The 17,500-nt window shown below is 44.6% G+C and overlaps 1 protein-coding gene across 1 annotated transcript in view; it reads left to right on the top strand.

The window, feature by feature from the left end:
* LOC125307250 (AT-rich interactive domain-containing protein 3B-like) overlaps positions 1 to 17,500 on the top strand; it is a 61,907-nt gene that overhangs the window by 24,349 nt on the left and 20,058 nt on the right. Inside the window, exons 4-5 of the mRNA XM_048263119.1 lie at positions 3,758 to 3,832; positions 4,222 to 4,294. Of these exons, the coding sequence (XP_048119076.1) occupies positions 3,758 to 3,832; positions 4,222 to 4,294 (148 nt within the window). The remainder of the gene's footprint in view (positions 1 to 3,757; positions 3,833 to 4,221; positions 4,295 to 17,500) is intronic.

Here is a 17,500-nt window from a genome sequence, read left to right as displayed (position 1 = left end):
TCTGTCCATCCAGTTATCATGGGGTTACAAGATGCACCCTCAATCCAAGCTCCAGTGAACGCTAATGTAGCTGTTGAGGAGAACATTCCCCCTTCCTATTGAATTAACCATGAAGAGGAATCAGATTGACGTCAATGTGTCATTTCAGACATAAAGTAAATGTTCAAAAGTGTTCGGTGTCTCTGCACACACTATGATGGTATTGCATGGTATAGTATGATGGTATAGTTTGTCATTGATCTGCTTTTGCAGAAGGTGGTCAGTTCAAGCATTTTAAAAAGTTAATTTATTTCATTAATAAAACCACAAAAAAACTTATGTCATCCTTATATCAGTTCTGTTTTTGAATTAAAGTTGTGTCAGGACATCTCTTATAGTTTTTCAAGTTATCACATAACACAGATGCATATGCACACTAAATAACAACAAAGCTGTGCCCCAAGTCTTAACGGTTTCCCAGTCTTTGTGTAGGCTGTGTGTTGACATCTGTTGGTTGTGTGCATGCTTTATGATGTTCGATAGGAGAGGGCTGCCTGTGTGGAGGCCAGTATCCCCTCAGTCACTTCAGCATTCTGGAGACAGACAGAGCTGTGTGTGTGTTTGTGTGTGTAAGAGTAATACCCTATGCAGACTACACTTTTTTTTTTTTTTTTTTTTTCTTCCACGATGGTCTTTTAGGATTGACCATGTCAGACTAGGCGGTCGGAGAACCCCAAATTCTTGCCTGCGTCTTGATCGGCCACAATACAAGATCATGTAGCCTATCTATCGTAGCCTTCTCATCGTGTGTCGTCATAGTGTCTGTCAACACGGGAGTCGTAGGAGATTCCCCAAAAATTCTGACATGCTTAGACTTTTTGGTCATGGAGCCCGTGTAACGTCGCAGACAACAAATTGCAGGTTGTTGAATATGTCACATTAGAAGATGCTTAACACTGGAAATGTGTCGGCTATAACATATATGCACATGCTGGTATGCACAAACACATATTGTAAACACTGAGACAAACAGACATTCCCACACTTACACATTTGTTATGGTTAGGCACCACATACGTGCCTTCGTGAGTGCCTGAATCTCATGTTTCCGGAAACATGCCCAATTACATGCGTGGACACAGCACCAACACACGCATGCAGTGTTGAGTGATTTACGTTCAGTGTTGATTCAGTGTGAGTGTATTTGCAAAAGTATCTTCCCTGTGTATCCTATGTATCGTGTGTGTGTGTGTGTGTTACTAGATGGAAAATTCCCAGCTGAATATCCTCCTACCTTCACACACAGGTGCTGGCTTGTTCTGAATAAGTAATGTGTTGGTTACTCATGCGAATGACTCAATCGCTGATTAAGAATTAACTAAGGCTTATTTTACCTATAGGTGCCCTCAATGATCTCAAATTCCACATTTTTTAGAAAGTTTAAAGTTCAACTACTCCACGTTGGAGTACAATTATTAGTTTTATAATCATTTAACTCGGTCATTTGTGTGGTCAATTGTGTCCTTTGTTATGCTGGAGGGGGATGGTGGGCCCACTGCCCTTGTGCAATATGCTGCTAGGAGATTAGCTCAGCACTGTTAATGAGCAGTCATAGCCCCAATAAGAGATTAGCTAAATGTCTTAGCAATTCCACCCCATTTAGCTTTAAAAAAAGGAATATTTATTTATGTATTTATGTATGTATGTGTTTTTTTTAATTTATTTATTTATAAGCTAAATGGGGTGGAATTGCTAAAAAAGTTGTGTGTGTGTATGTCTGATGTGCTTTCTGGATCAAATGTGTAAAATAGCAGTGCCCTTATAATCATATGGAGTTGAATAGTTTCTAGATAGTTTTAGATAGATGTTTTATTACTAGATAGAAGAGGCAGGTGATGGGTATATGGCGTAGTTGTAATGTTTTGAAATGATCATCCATAAGAGTTAAACATTAACTGGGCATTGGCCAAGGGTCATCCATAGAGCTCCATATGCCCTTAACTGTGTCAGACGATGGCTAATAAATGCTGTGTTCAAAGGACAAAATACACTCCTATGTGCATCTGATCTTTAACTAAAATCTATCTGTTTTGAATGGTCAGAGTCCTTCATTACAGCGGACAGAGACCTTCTAATGATGACATTTATATAGGTAAATGAAATAATAAATGTATTACATCTGCACAGTGTTTCCTTGGATTGCACTCATCTTTGCAATTTTTTTGTTGGTAGTACTTAAATACATTTTGCTCAGAAATGCAGTTTTTTTGGAATAGGCCTTGGGAGAACGTAGTGAGTCCTCTCCGTGCCTTGTGTGTGTGTGTGTGAGCCCCTGTGAGTGTCAGGGGGCTAACCGGTAGCCAGCGTCCTCTGAGGTGTTAAAAGTATTGGTGACCTTTGTCTCCTGAGGCTCAGTGTGAGTGGAGGGCTGAGGGACGAGCTGACCGCAGGCCCCCAAAGGTGAAACCTGATCACCTAGTCACTACACACACACACACACACACACAGACTCATCTATACTATTGCACATATACATGCATTCATACACACACACGCACACACACACACATATACACTCATACAAAAGTACATGCATAGTTACGCACATACTGAAAGAGAGAGAACGGGAGAGAAGCGAGAGAGAGAGAACAGGAGAGAGCAGGAGAGAGAAGAGAGAGAGAGAGAACGGGAGAGAAGCGAGAGAGAGAGAGAGAGAGCAGGAGAGAGAAGAGAGAGAGAGAGAGCAGGAGAGAGAGAGAGAGAGAGAGAGAGAGAGAGAGAGAGAGAGAGAGAGGGTTTTCACTGGTCTTTTATAGGTTTGGTGTTGGGGGCTGAAATTCCTGCTCGGCACATACCATACACCACTAGCCCACATATACCCCTCAGTACCCCTCCGTCTTCCTGAGGAGGCCACTCGCCGGGCCCCTGACACACACACAAGGAGAGAGAGAGAGAGACTTGCATTGATATCTCCATACTAACCCCAGCACCCCCCCTGTCCCGCTCTCATTTTCTGGTCTTTCTACTCTGTCTTTCTCCTGCTTCTCCTCTTTGACCGGTCTTGTTATTGTGTGTCTTTGTTTGGCAGGGCTCCCCCTCTGTCTTCTGTGCGTCATGTGTGCTCATGCATTGTGCTGCTGTAATGAATAGTTGGCCCTACCCCGCCTGTTCCCTTTACCCTCACACGCTGATCCCCTGACCTGCCCCCACTATCTCTCGCTCTCTTTGCCCCCTTCACCGTGAACTTGGCTGTGTGCTGGAGTGCTTTGTGTGTGTGTGTGTTTGTGTGTGTGTGCATGGAGGGGGGGGGGAAAGAGAGAGGGGCAATTGCCCCCTACCTCCCACCCCACCCTTTTCCCTCCTAGGGGGCAACAGTAAAAGGTTAGGGGGTTATGTATGTAGAAGTAATGGAAAAGGGTTAGATGGAATGGCGTGATTGAAGGGACAGGGATGGAATAAGAAGGAGTTGTAGAGAGGGGCAGGCGGGGGGCCAGGGAGAGATCTTGGGCGAAAGAATGAGAGAAGTATTGGAGGGGGGGGTTTGAGGGAGGAGAGGATAGTGGAGGAATGGGGTCAGCTTCCTCACACACATGGCCCATGTTAGCTGGAGAGAGGCCAGACCAGGGGCAAAGAGGGAGTGTGTGTGTGTGTGTGTGTGTTGCAGGGAGAAAGGCTGGTGTCATGAACACAACTTTATTTAGTGTTTCCTGGGAACATTGTGCCTGTGTGTATACATATAGCCATCCATCCTGATCACTCTGTCTTTCTGTCTCTGCAGAATGGAAGTGCAGCCTGGGTGGACGACACAGACAGCCCAAAGGGAAGAGGGGAGGCCTCCCGAGACTTCACTAAGGTAAAAATCCACAGAACATCTGCAAGCTACACACACACTCCCTCTCTCTCTCATACTCACACTCACACTCACTGCATACACATATACACATATGTGACCAGTGTATACATAATATACTGCTTGTGATCCAATTGCCCCCATGCTTGTATTGGGGAAAAACAGGACATGTGAGTCAGATCATAAACCATATTAAAAGCGGCTTCTCACGCAGTGCAGCCGGATTAACATAACTGCCATGTTTATGAGCACCAGTGTTGCCAAAACAGTCATTTAGATGGAGGTGCACTTATTAAATCTCTCTCTCTCTCCTCTTCCTCTCTCTCTCTCCTCTTCATCCCTCCTTCTCTCTCTTTCTCTCCTCCTCTCTTTCTCTATCCATTGTCCATCAGCTGTATGAGCTAGACAGTGACCCTCAAAGAAAGGAGTTTTTGGACGACCTCTTCTCCTTCATGCAGAAAAGAGGTAAGTCATTGAAGATCATCTTCCCGAGCTCTACTTGTCCACTGGACTGACCAGCCAATGCAAAGCATAATGGAGCCAAAGCATAATGGCCCACAGTTTGTTGTAACAGTAACAGTATTTCTTGTCAGCAAATGCAGTGGAAGTTCTTCTTCAGCAACTTGATGATTTAGAGTTAAGGAGAAGTCCGTTGGGGTGTGTATATGTGGGGGTGGGGTGGGGTGGGGTTTGGGCTTTTGAGATCTAGGGGTGATGTTGGGGGTTTGGTGAAAGAAGTCTTCCAGTGTTCCCTCTCTAAAATACTTGTGAGGACTCTTCTACCTGCTTAGTGTCATTACCACTTATGTACACACACACACACAAGCTGAATTTCCATCAAACTCATTTGTATCCTTCATGCACTTTCATAGAAATTTGGCTAAATGTGATTCTGTTTGTTGTATAAATTAAACTCTACTAGTTTACTCTATTATACTTTACTATTCAAGGGTGGACTTGTGAACAGCTGTGGGTTACAAATGTAATGTCTTCAGGGAAACTTTAACAGAGACACCTGATAAAATGACAAATAAAAAAAAAAAAAATAAACCCAACTCTTATCCGTATGGTCAAAATACTCGGATGGAAACCCAGTTGTTTACACACAGACGGATACACACTTAAAGACCAACAGGGACAGGTGTTTAGCCTCATCAAAAGGGCTGTGACTAAACTCAGAGAAAAAGAGATGCTGGCAGCCTGTCTATAAACAGGGTGTAATCCAAAGTTGCCTATCAATGACACACACACACACACACAAGAAATACACACAGGAAGTACACATGTTTAGTATGAATTCACACTCTGAAACATGCATATATGAGCAACTATGCAATAAGCACACAAATGATATGAGGACTTCCACAGGCTTTTTATAATATGTCCAGCAGTTAGGTGTATATAGGATCCCCGGCTGTATATGTGTGTGTGTGTGTGTGTGTCCGTGTGTGTCCGTCCGCCCGCCCGCCCGCCTGCCCGCCTTGTTTGCTGGATTTGGTTATTGAGAAATGATGACAGAGATGTTTAGTGGCGACACAAAGCGGCGGGTAATTGCCATGGAGACGAGGTCTGGTGTGACCCCTGCGCGTGGGGCCCCTTTGTCCATTTAGAATGGGCTCGTGTCACAGCCTCAAGCAGCATTAAGCACAACAGGATTACATGCCTCTGGAGATCTCCCCGGCATATCATCAGCTTTGTGTGTGTGTGTGTGCGCCGCAAGTGCCATTTCCTGGGCGTGTGTTTCTGCGGTATAGCCGTTGTGCAGTCCTTTGTTTATGCATACACAAATGTGTGTTCATGTCACAATGTGTGTGTGGATGCGTGCGCAGGCAGATGTAGATTTAAGCATGTTTGTGTTCTGTCTGTGTGGGAGGCTGTTTTCTTCCAGAGAGATCACAAGGAGCTACATGAGAATAGTAGCTTGTCTTGTGGGAAACATGAAATTATTATCCTGTTGGGATGATGTTTGTGTTTGTAATATGTTTATCATAGATGTTTTGAGTGGCCAAATCACTCATACAATTGTAAACACACACACAGATACACGTTCACATACCTGCACCATATTGAGGGGTAGCTTAGCACCGTTCCATGCCTCTCAAGGGAATAGTGTGGAAACCCTGATGACTCAGGGAAGGAGGGGGAGCAAGAGAGAGAGCCTGTTGGCCTGTTAGCCTGTTAGCATGGGTCTGGCTGCAGCAGAGTTGGCCCTGTTAGCATGGGTCTGGCTGCAGCAGAGTTGGCCCTGTTAGCATGGGTCTGGCTGCAGCAGAGTTGGCCCTGTTAGCATGGGTCTGGCTGCAGCAGAGTTGGCGGCGTGGCCTTTGTCCTTCCTCAGCTTTGCTTGGTCAGATGGTGGCATTTGTTACACACACACACACACACACACACACTGTTCTAGCAAACTCTGTTTGTCTGTGTGTGTGTGTGGGAGTTTGAGACCTCATACCACCTGTAGCAAGCAGTCTACTGGCCATCTCTTCTGCTCTGCTTCAGCTTTAGAGGCCGTTTACACGACACCGCCGGGTGGATTTTCTCTTACCGCTTTCACACCTTTAACGACTCCGGCAAGAAAAAACCTCGCGCGTACACACAGAGGTGTAACCGGCTAAATGTGCTGTAGTGCATATGCCAGACCAGTCGATGGCGCCGCTGTGCAGAAGCTTCACAATAATTTTCGCGAATCGCGTAGAAAAACATTGTTAAAACAGTTTGTTAAGCCAGAGAATGTCTAATAAGTGCTCTGGTTAAGCAGTCGCATGAAATAAAGAGACTACAGACAATTCGGTTTTCAATTCAACTGTTAAACTAATAAAGTTAATTTTCAAGGTATGTGACTGCTATGTGAAATTTCAAATGATTAGCCTATGCATTGCATTAGGTCTGAGCACCACTGGAGAAAACACTTACATGCAGTAAGCTAATGTTTAACTAAGTTAAGGTAACGTGTGCTTCTAACTTAGCCACTAAAGGCTGATAGACTACATTGTGCACATAAATCATGACAGGGGAAAGAAAAACATTTTAATATGATAAATAAATGGTTTGGTTTGTTTTGACAAGCAACATGTCAGGTCGGTGCTAAGGTCGGCTGAGTTGAGAGGTGGGGCTATGTCGTCATAAAGTTGCGGCTTCTGACAGTCTACACGGGCGAAGTTAGCCGGGCGGTTTCAAAAGTTCCCACTTCGGAAGCCGGTTTCAAAAGCTATCGGTTTCAGTCTCCTAAACTGCAGGCGTCATGTACATGCAAGGCGGTAACCGTTAACAAAACCTCACCGGTTTCACAAAAACCGGCGTCGTGTGCACGGCCCCTTAAAGTGACTGGCCGGGGTGACTGATATGTGGTCAGAGGCCAGCACACCCTCTCATGCTTTTGCAGAGCCTTTCCCTTTTTCCTCTTCTTTTCAGTAATGCCCCCATGGGGAATTCCAGGGCCTTTATATTTGTGGGTTTGTTTCTTGTTTGTTTCTTGTTGATTGTTGATCTATACAATACACACACACACACACACACACTGAACACACTCAAACACTATGATCCTGATCCTCTGCCTGCCCCTGCCTCTCCGAAAGTGTGTAGACCCCCCCCCCCCCCCCTCCCCTCCTTCCTGAGCAACGCTTAGCTGACCTCCCTGTCCAAAGCAGGGAACTTAATCACACAGAACAAATTGCTTGGCTGCCTTCCCATTCAGTTGCTGTGTGTGTGTGTGTGTGTGTGTGTGCATGTCCTGGTGTGTGGGCCTGCATGTGTGTGCTTGAGCGTACATGTTTAACTGTCTTCCACTCCGATGTTATGCATTCAGTTGCATTTTGCTTTCCTGCTGACTTAAGTTCCTTTGACCTTTTCTAATAGCCTGAAATAAATTCAGGCATAAGACTGGCTTCAGGTTAGAGCTTGTAGATAATATAAGCCATAGATATAGACTAAGACCCAGTCTACCTCTATGCTGTGTGTGTGTGTGTGTGTGTATATGTGTATGAATCCTCGCGTGCGTAAGCCTGTGCTGGGAGTGATGTCCCACTGAGCTCTGTTGAATGCCATCCTCTGCGAGTCCTTGAGAAACAGAGACAGGAAGCACAGGAAGGAAGCTCACAAGAGAATCCCTCTTCCACCTCAATCTGCTCCACAGCAAGGAGAAGTAGTTAGCTCACTGTGTGTGTGTGTGTGTGAGTGTGTGAGCGTCTGTGTGTGTTCATCACTGTGGAATTTCACCAGCTGTCAAAAACACACAAGATGGAGGTCCTTTTATGGGTGTTTTTGGGAGGGATCACACTTTGTCAACATTTTCTCAGTGTTTCATTTTTTTTCTTCATGTCCCATTTCTCCCGTTCTCATTCCCAAAGTTCCACACACCACATCCACCCATCTGCTTCACCTCTTTCTTTTCTTTCTTTCTTTCTTTCTTTCTTTCTTTCTTTCTTTCTTTCTCTAACCATCTCGCTCTTTCTCTCTGTATATCTATCTATCTATCTCAGCTCCTCTCTCTGCACTTCTGTAGAACAGTGCTTTTCAAACATTTTCCATCACTCCCCACTTTGGTGGTGGGGAATTTTCAAGCCCTCCTGACCCATCAACCCGGCAAAATGGTAATGTTAAAGTGTTTTTTGGTAATGTTAAAGTCTCTATTCCCCACTTTGAGAACCACTGCTCCAGAACAATAAGAGAAAGGCTTTAGGTTGATGCAAGATGAGATAACCTGTGGTTGTTCTCTGTCGCCTCCGTGCTCCGCTGTGCGTCTGAGCTCTTCCTGTTCCTTGAGGCCCAAGCTCACTAACTAACCTCAACCAGCTCCCTCTCACAGCCCACCAACTCGCTGTGTTAGGCAGGCTCAGGCTTCAGGCTCATCTATTAGGCAACTTTTTTCGCTCACTGTCTTGGACGTTTTGTTTGTGGTATCAACTATTCGCAGATGAATGAAGCCAACTCATTCATGTCCACTGATGACCTGTTTAAATGCAGTATATCAGAACTGGAACAGAGTGGAATGTTTAAATGCAGTATATCAGTACTAGAACAGAGTGGAATGTTTAAATGTAGGATATCAGTATTGGAACAGTGGAATGTTCCATTCCTCACTCCTCTGTTGCCGTCCCCCTCTCCTCTCTTGGTCTGTCCATCGGCCTGTAGTGACCAGGGCAGATGGGGAAAGTGTTTGTTTTGGGTTGGAAGGCTCGGGGTAGGGGTTTCTCTCTCTCTCTCTCTCTCTCTCTCTCTCTCTCTCTCTCTCTCTCTCTCTCTCTCTCTCTCTGTCATACACACACACACTCAATATATCTCTCTTTTGCTCTCTTTGTCACACACACACAATTGCTCTCTTGCTCTGCCTTCCTCTCTGCTTCTCTGCCTCCCTCTCTCTCTCTCTCTCTCTCTCTCTCTCTCTCTCTCTCTCTCTCGCGTGTGATGCAGGGTACCAGCAGAAGGGTCTGGCCCCTGTCAGCAGGGCCTTCAGTGTATGATTAACGAGCTCCAGTCCTGATGGACAGCTGGAGTGGGTGCGAGAGGGGGGGCGCTGAGAGAGGCTGCGCTAAGTAGGGGTAGAGATAGACAGACAGACAGACAGTCAGAGACAGAATGTGAGAGAGGAAGATGAAGAGCTGCTAGAGATGGAGAAAAGGAGAGGGAGATGAAAATGGAATGAAGGAGGAGGCAGAGAGAAAGAGAGACAGAGGGCGAAGGCGTTAATGACACAATGGGAGAAAATGAGGAAAAAGAAAGACGGAAGAGTTGGAAGGTGGAGGGCAGAAGAAGCAAGTAGACAAGTGTTTGAAAAAAAAAAAAAAAGAGTGGCCCCACTGTGTGTGTGTGTGTGTGTTCACAGGTGCCACTTCCCTGGGCCTCTCAGGCAGGTGTTACCTCTGTTGTTTTAGTTGTGTTTTTCTGCAGCTGTTTGTATAAGAACGGATCACTGAGAGATTCCCACGAGATTTGAGACAGGCGTCCACAGGTTGACGATGCGACTGAAGTCATGCCTCTCTGGGGTCGTTTAGTGGATAGTGATCTTTGAGTTTGCGGACAAGCATTTAGAGACAAACAGAATGCATGCATGTAAACACACAGGTGTTGGCATCCGAGCACCCAAACACCCAAGAAAGTGACTGAAACAATAAGAATAGACTTTAGAGTCTGACAGACAGAGACCCAAAACTCCTGAGCTCCCTGTCTGTGGTGCCGCTGTCTCCCAGACAGCTGGTTCTGGAGCCCATCCGGTTCTCAGGTGTTCCAGGGTCCGCTTTGATGTTCCAGATGCTGAGAAGCGGTACTCCAGCTCTTAATGTGGTGATCTCACAGCAGTCTGCTGCTGGTGAGGACTTACATTGACCACTTTGCCCTTAATGCATGGAAACCTTCATGGTGATGATAAACAAGGCGTGGGAATCGTGGCGATCCTGTGTGTGTGTGTGTGTGTGTGTGTGTGTGTGTGTGTGTGTGTGTCCTTTGACATCTGCACCAATGGTCAGCCCCCTATGACTCACCAAGTGTTCCGTCTACACTAGTTAGGCTCTGGGGAATCAATTTGTTTGTGTTCAAATAAATCTGTGTGTGTATGTTTAATACACACACACACACACACAAAAACACACACCTCCACATGCTGCCACGGGTTCTCACACCTGACCCACATACACACTCTCAAACTCACACTTCTGCCTAGCACACACACTTATACAGGTTTAAGTTAACACACACACACACACACACACACACACACACACACACACACACAGTCACACACACACACACACTCACACCAAAGTCCTTTTAGGCAAGTCCCTCCACTTGGTGGCCATATAGCAACGCCTTTTGGGCACTCATCGGCAGGGCTTGAAAACGAAATTGTTTTTCAAACATTCCGTTCCGAACGGTTCAGGTAGGCCTATGTTTAACGTTTTTGTTCTTGCATGCGTTCCGCCACCAACATATCGGTCCTGAACGGTTCGAATAAAATATCGTTCCTTCTTAAAGTTCCGGCAGTGTTTGGCGGGCCTATCAAGTCTATTTTTGTGGACTTTACCTTAGAATAGACGTACTCATTATTTCCCCTTGATTTAGCCTAGGCAGAAAAAAAAAATCTTGGGTTCTGGTTTCCGACCGACCCTGTCAATTTATGTGCGACCCAAATTTATTTTATGAGCTTGGGAAAGAAATAACACTAAATACATGAAATAAATCCACAAATAAAAGGCGAACTATAATTACATTAATTACCCCTTGCGTTATGTATAGGGATGAGCGTATTCTCTCTTTTACAAAGTAGCCTATGCACAGCTGTTCCGCGAAGGCGATTGTTTTAGATCACTTACCAAGGCACTCACAATTTTGTCCAAACACCGCAACTTTTTTTTTCACAAATTTGACCAATCATCGTAGTTTCACCGTGAAATTTCACCTACCACAAAGGTCCCTCGCGCAGACTATTGAGCCAGATGGCACACTTACTTGCACCTTCTGCATATGACACCAAAGACTGCCCTAATGTGTTCGTTCCTCTACAGTTTTGATGACCATAAATAGAAGGCTAACGTTAATGATCTGCTTACTTGCATCTCTCAACCTGGTGTTGCTAAACTACCTAGGCTGTGAAAGTAAGTTAATTAAGGCCTACTTGGTTTACTGACATTTGAGTAGGCTATGCAACCCATTGGCAAATGTTTACCTGGATATGTCCTTTTAGCTTATGTCATGTTTGCTAGCTTGTGGGCTTAGTTTGAGTAGTGCTACCAAAATCATAGAAATTAATAAAATTGCAAGACATTTATCTCTTCTATGATCCAAGAATGATTTCAACATTTATTTTAACTAATGACATAGAATACATTCCCAATTGCATCCACATATCGTAATGCACTATGCAAAAGTGATTTACACTCGTGGCGAACACAGTGAGATGCAAGCCTTCAATCCACTCAGAAATGTAATTAGGCTACTCTCACGTCCTTAAAGGGGCAGGCAGTCAATTAGACGTACACCACCAATGTAATGACATTAAGTAATGACATTAAGTGTAGTCAAATAGTTTAAATCAATATGAAATTACTAGATACTTACTTGGCTATTAGTAATTATGCAGGCCACAGACTATGAATTATTAAAAAGATATGAACTTAATATGAATTACAAAATATATGAATGTATAGAAACATATGACATGATGCCATCTCTTTAGGTGACTGTCTTTTTTGGACAGTTCTACGAAAGGTTATACCGCTTTGTGAATTACCTCAGTCAAAGCATTTTCACAAATAAAGTAGGCCTACTTTGATTTTTTGTAATCCTTACTGTTTACCTTTTGATTATCCTTTTTTAATAAGCATCAAGATTATCAGTGTGATTTTGGTCTTACTAACCTTAATTACCCTAAATTAAAAAAAAAAAAAAAATCGCAACTATTTTTGCAATTTTCACTTCCTCCCGCAATTTCTCCACAAGAAACAGCTAAAAACACCGCAACTTCCATCCAGCCATTTTAGGTCGTAACAGTCTCAAAAAACCTCGTGAAATCCTGTAGGGACTGATTTTCTACCTATCCCTTACGGGGACGACTGGGGGGAAAAAAAAGAAATTCCCTACCGACCCATGGCCTCAACTGACCACCAACAGGAACCAAACCTTTTTTTTTTTATGCCCTATACCGTAGCTATGCCCAAAAACAATAAATCACAGGCGGCATCCAAAAACATTCAGATGGGCTATCCATCCCATAGCCTACAGACTTACTGTAGGCCTAACCTATGCCTATAAATAATTTCTTATCAAAAAATTTCTGGATCGTGCTTAACTCCTTACCTGGTTGTAGCCTAAGTTTTATCCATATGGAGATCTTCAAAGGCTTAGCTATAATTCCAACCCTGTTTATAAACGAACCTGTCTGTTGCTGACAAGGCCTATCTCAAATTTCCCATTTAACTCTTCTACATAGAATAGGCTATAATTAGCAAAAACATTTCAAATCCGACTTTAAAACGACAAAGGCGCGGACAGGCAAAATAGGCTATTACGCATAGGCGGGGCTTGTTTTTTTCGCACAACCGAAATAGTCTCCCTGACAGGATATGCTTTTGTGAAATTTTATAAAATATATAGAGAACGAAAAAAAAAAATCTATTAACCGTTTTGTGGATTTCAGAATAACGTTTCTGTTCGGAACAGTTGAAGACCATTTTGTTTTTCGTTTCGTTTCGCTCCTCGTAAAATTCCGTTCGTTTTCGATTTTCGTTTTCGTTCCTTGAACCGGTTCGGAGCCCTGCTCATCGGGCATCCTATTCAGCAGAAATGCGCGTGCGCAAGGCTTCACGATACCAATCTTGCTCCAGTGGCGAGTTCACAACACATGATTGGGAAGATGTCTTCACAACACAACATTTGATTCGAGGAAGGCGTGGGATATGTGTAGACAACGGGCATATTGCTGTTACAAAATAACCCCATGCATTTCTATTGAGGATTTTTAAGTGCTGTGTCTCCTCATTAGAACGTCTCTGCTCACACACACTTACAGCTTAACAGATTCTTTCTTTCTTTCTGCTTACCAGTCTCTCCGTCTGTATTTGTCTTTGTCTCTTTGCCCTTTCCACTTTCCCCTCTCCCCTTCTCTCTCTCTCTCTCTCTCTCTCTCTCTCTCTCTCTCTCTCTCTCTGTCTCTCTCTCTCTCTCTCTCTCTCTCTCTCTCACTTTTTCTGTGTGTTTATTGTGCTACAGTTACAGCCACTGAAACCCGATAACAGTTTGGGGGCTGGGGTGAGTTTTTTGTGTGTGTGTGTGTGTGTGTGTGTGTGTGTGTGTGTGGGAGTGGGTGGGTTATGGGGCCTCTGAAGGAGGTGGGGGTGGTGGTGGGATTAAGGGGGCCCCCTTGTCCTGTACGATGATTAATGAGGGTCTTGGTGGGGGCTTCCCTGGACCAGGCTGCTCAGACAGAGAACAAACGAGGGAAGAGTCCGCTGTGTAGAGAGGGGGAGAGAGAGAGAAAGAGTACTACATGTTACTAATCCCTTTGGACACCTTTTAGTTTCAGTAGTTGCCACGTGTAGATGTTGTGTTTCCTACTACTACTGTGAATAGAGAGACAGAGGGCCAGATGTACTAACGCTTTTGCGCCCACTTCAGGCGTGTTGTCTGCAGTAATGTCGTGTAAAATCATTCTGCGGTATGTACAAACAGGCTGCAATGATGTAAAAGCGCAAACTGCCTGTCGCGGGAGCTGAAAGTGGCAGATTGCGTTTGTCATGTCATGCATATGCATTCATGGGAGGATCCAGGGGAAAGTGGGAGTTTTGCGTAAAAAGATGGGGGAAGAGTAAAGAGCGGCTAGTTATGTATTCCGCGGTATGTACAAAGACTGCTCCTGAAAGCGTGCATCTATTCTGCGCCTAAATACTAAATACCGCCTTGTAAAAGCAGGTGTTAATCCAAATTGCAGTTCAATGCGTCAATAAGAGAACCTTTCAAAGACAACAGAATCGCTATTTAGAGCACCAGTTTTTGTGGTGAAAGTATTTGTACTACCAAAAGCAACCTTAACTTTCGTTGGCCTTGGTCTTACTTTCACTTTCACGTCATTCACTTAAACTTTCCTACTTGCTAGATTTGACCAATTTTCCATAGCCTACGTGCATAAGTAGTTTGAGTAGAACTACTGATCTTCATTATCTCCCTGCTTGTTTATATCTTATCATGTATGGTATTATTTCATGATCGCTAAACGTTTGATTCTTTTTAATGTTGTCATCAGTTAACTTCATTCAACTGCGCTTGTACTGTATGTAGGCGATGCCATTCAGTTGTGGACGTTTGTAAATTGCGTTTATGGGCGGAGAAAGGCAGTGAAAGGCGCAGTTTACACTAAGGATTAAACGATTGATAAATACGACAGAAACTTGGGTCTGACAGCGTTCGCAATCTGTGGTGTGTCCATGACGCTGATAACGCTACGTTCGCAAATGTACGTACATCTGTCCCAGAGTGAGACAGAGAAGAGAGAATGGGAGGAGGGATGGATGAAGGGAGGAGGCAGGCTGGGCTATGGGCAGACAGGTTTACACTCTTTCATTTGCTCTGACACTTGGGAATCAATCAGCTAGTGAGAGAGCAACCACTCTGACCGGGATCTACCCCAGTACACACACACACACACACACACACACACACACACACACACACACACACACACACACTCCCCACATTCACCCATGTGCACACATGCTTTCATTTCAAACAAAAGTCCACCACACACACACACACACACACACACACACACACACACACACACACACACACACACACACACACACACACATCCTGCCAGCCAGTGACCCAGCCCAACTGCTTTTTAATCAGCTCTCCGAGTCCCAGGGCCAGAAAAAGCCCAGGGCTATTCTGAGCTCACACTCTCAAAGCCAGCTCCATTTTTAACTTCTTATTGTCTATGCTGCTGCCAAAGCCCACAGACCCTGGGAACACACACACACACACACACACACACACACACACACACACACACACACACACACACACACACACACACACATACACACAGCACACAGACATCTTCTTAAGCTTTCCTGCCTTTCCCCTTCTTCCCCTTAAAATTACAACCCCGATGTTAGCAGAGACGCAGCCTCTTCCGGTTGCCATCAGTCAGAAAGCGAGGCACCCAAGACACCGTCGTGGGTGCTCCATCCCATAGCCTGTCAGACAGCCTCACTGAGAACAGGAACTAAATCTTCCCTTGTCCAAACCAATGGAGGAGACAAATCCACTTCAATTCCTGCAATCTGATACAGTGTGTCCTTAGCATTATTCTCTTTCTTCTCTCTGTCTATTTCCATTGTCATGCTCTCTCTTTCTTCCCTCTCTGTCTTCATTAGTTTATATCACTTTTTCCTTGCCATCAGTCTTTCACTCCCTCCCTCCCTTGGCTCTCTCTCTCTCTCTCTCGCTTGCTCTCTGTGGCGATCTTCATTAGTGTGCATTAGTGTGGTGGACATTTCCTCTGGCCTCCATGTCCAGATCAGCGTTGCTCTCTAATGATGAACATGCTGTGAGCGGATTTAGCTGAGCTAAGCTGAGGGAGACACCGCACTACCCAGCACTGCACCGCCACTCCATCGCTCCCAGCAGCAGCAGCCTCGCTTGGGCTTGGGCTTGGGCTTGGGCTTGGGCTTGCTCGGGCTCAGGCTCGGGCTTGGGCTTGGGCTTGGGCTTGGGCTTGGGCTTGGGCTCGGGCTCGGGCTTGGGCTTGGGCTCTGGTTCCGGTTCCGGCTCTGGTTCCGGTTCCGTGCACCGTCCATGCCTACGTCTGTGTCCTTTCCTTTCTTTCTCTTTCTCTCTCCCTGTCTTTCTCTCTTGTGATATACTTCTTTCTTTGTTTCTCACTTTTCTCTTCAATTTCAGGAGCTTTATAGACCTGTCAAATGTATATAACCTTATTGGCCAACTAAACCGTTCACAAACCATATGCTACAATAAGTCATTATGGAGGACCCCATTAATCAGGTTTATCCGTCTATGCCCTCTCCTTTCTCTCTGTATCTTCTTGTGTCTCCTTCAACCTCCTCTCTTTCTTCCTCTCTCTTTCTTTTAGGTCTCTCTCCATCCACTGTGTGTGTGTGTGTGTGTGGGAGACACTGGACAGCACAATTTTTCCGTCTCCCTGTCCAATATAGCAGCATTACACTAGGGATCGACCGATATGGTTTTTTGAGGGCCGATACCGATATCAATTATTACCAAAACAGGAGGCCGATAACCAATATGTAAAACCGATATGTCAGTTGTCAAAAAGGGGGGTAGATAGTAAAGGCGATATGCTGCAAAATTTAATTCAAAAGCATTTGATTATGCAAACTTTTCTTTCTTCTTTTGATACACAATTGTCCATCAACTTGCATCACTTGCAAGTGTAAATCCTGTGTATCATGTTAATCCAAGAGCTGAGTGATGGCAATTATTTTCATAGAGTAGGCCTACACAATGGGCTATGCTACGGTCACAAAGAGGATGCTTTGCCATCATGTGTGTGAGTGCACGAGAGAGGGAGAGGTGCATGCGTGATGGCAAGTGTTACGGTTGAATAGTTTAACAAAACACTTGTGTCCATATGTAGGCTATAAGCTACACTTTTGAGAGCCTAAAAGGCACGTTTATAGCCAGCTGAGGACGCGATTTAGTTCAGGTCGGATTAAATTACGGCTATGACAGTCCATTTCATAAGGAGCAATTAGACTTTTTGACGTTCGCTATCGCATAATTTAGGACTTGTCTACTATGTACTATGTCCGCCAAAGTGTCCCGTTATTCACACTTAACCCTTAAAGGTGTAGGTTTTTGAACGTTCTAAGTTCCGCAACAATTGAAGGTTCTAAAATTCTATGTTGAATTCAATGAACCCAGATATTCTTTAGAATGTTAATTTCCCAACATTCCCGTCACACCGGTGTGACGGTACTCCTTTAAGGGTTAACGGACGAGGCGGAGGCAGAGAACTCCCGACGCGCAGCACCTGAGTTTGTAGGCTAACTAGTAAACCGCATCAGTAACGTGCATCAATCGGGAATTCGCTATATAAAGGAAGTGGGTGCTTTACTTATTGATCCGGATCAAAGAGACAATAGCTTACAAAGTGGTGTTTTTGTAACTTCAGTGTAGATTATTGTGATTCATTGCAACTTCAGCAAT

The sequence above is a fragment of the Alosa alosa genome, chromosome 14, assembly GCF_017589495.1.
Source record: "Alosa alosa isolate M-15738 ecotype Scorff River chromosome 14, AALO_Geno_1.1, whole genome shotgun sequence".
NCBI lineage: Eukaryota > Metazoa > Chordata > Actinopteri > Clupeiformes > Clupeidae > Alosa > Alosa alosa.
This window is presented reverse-complemented; position numbering and strand designations above follow the sequence as displayed.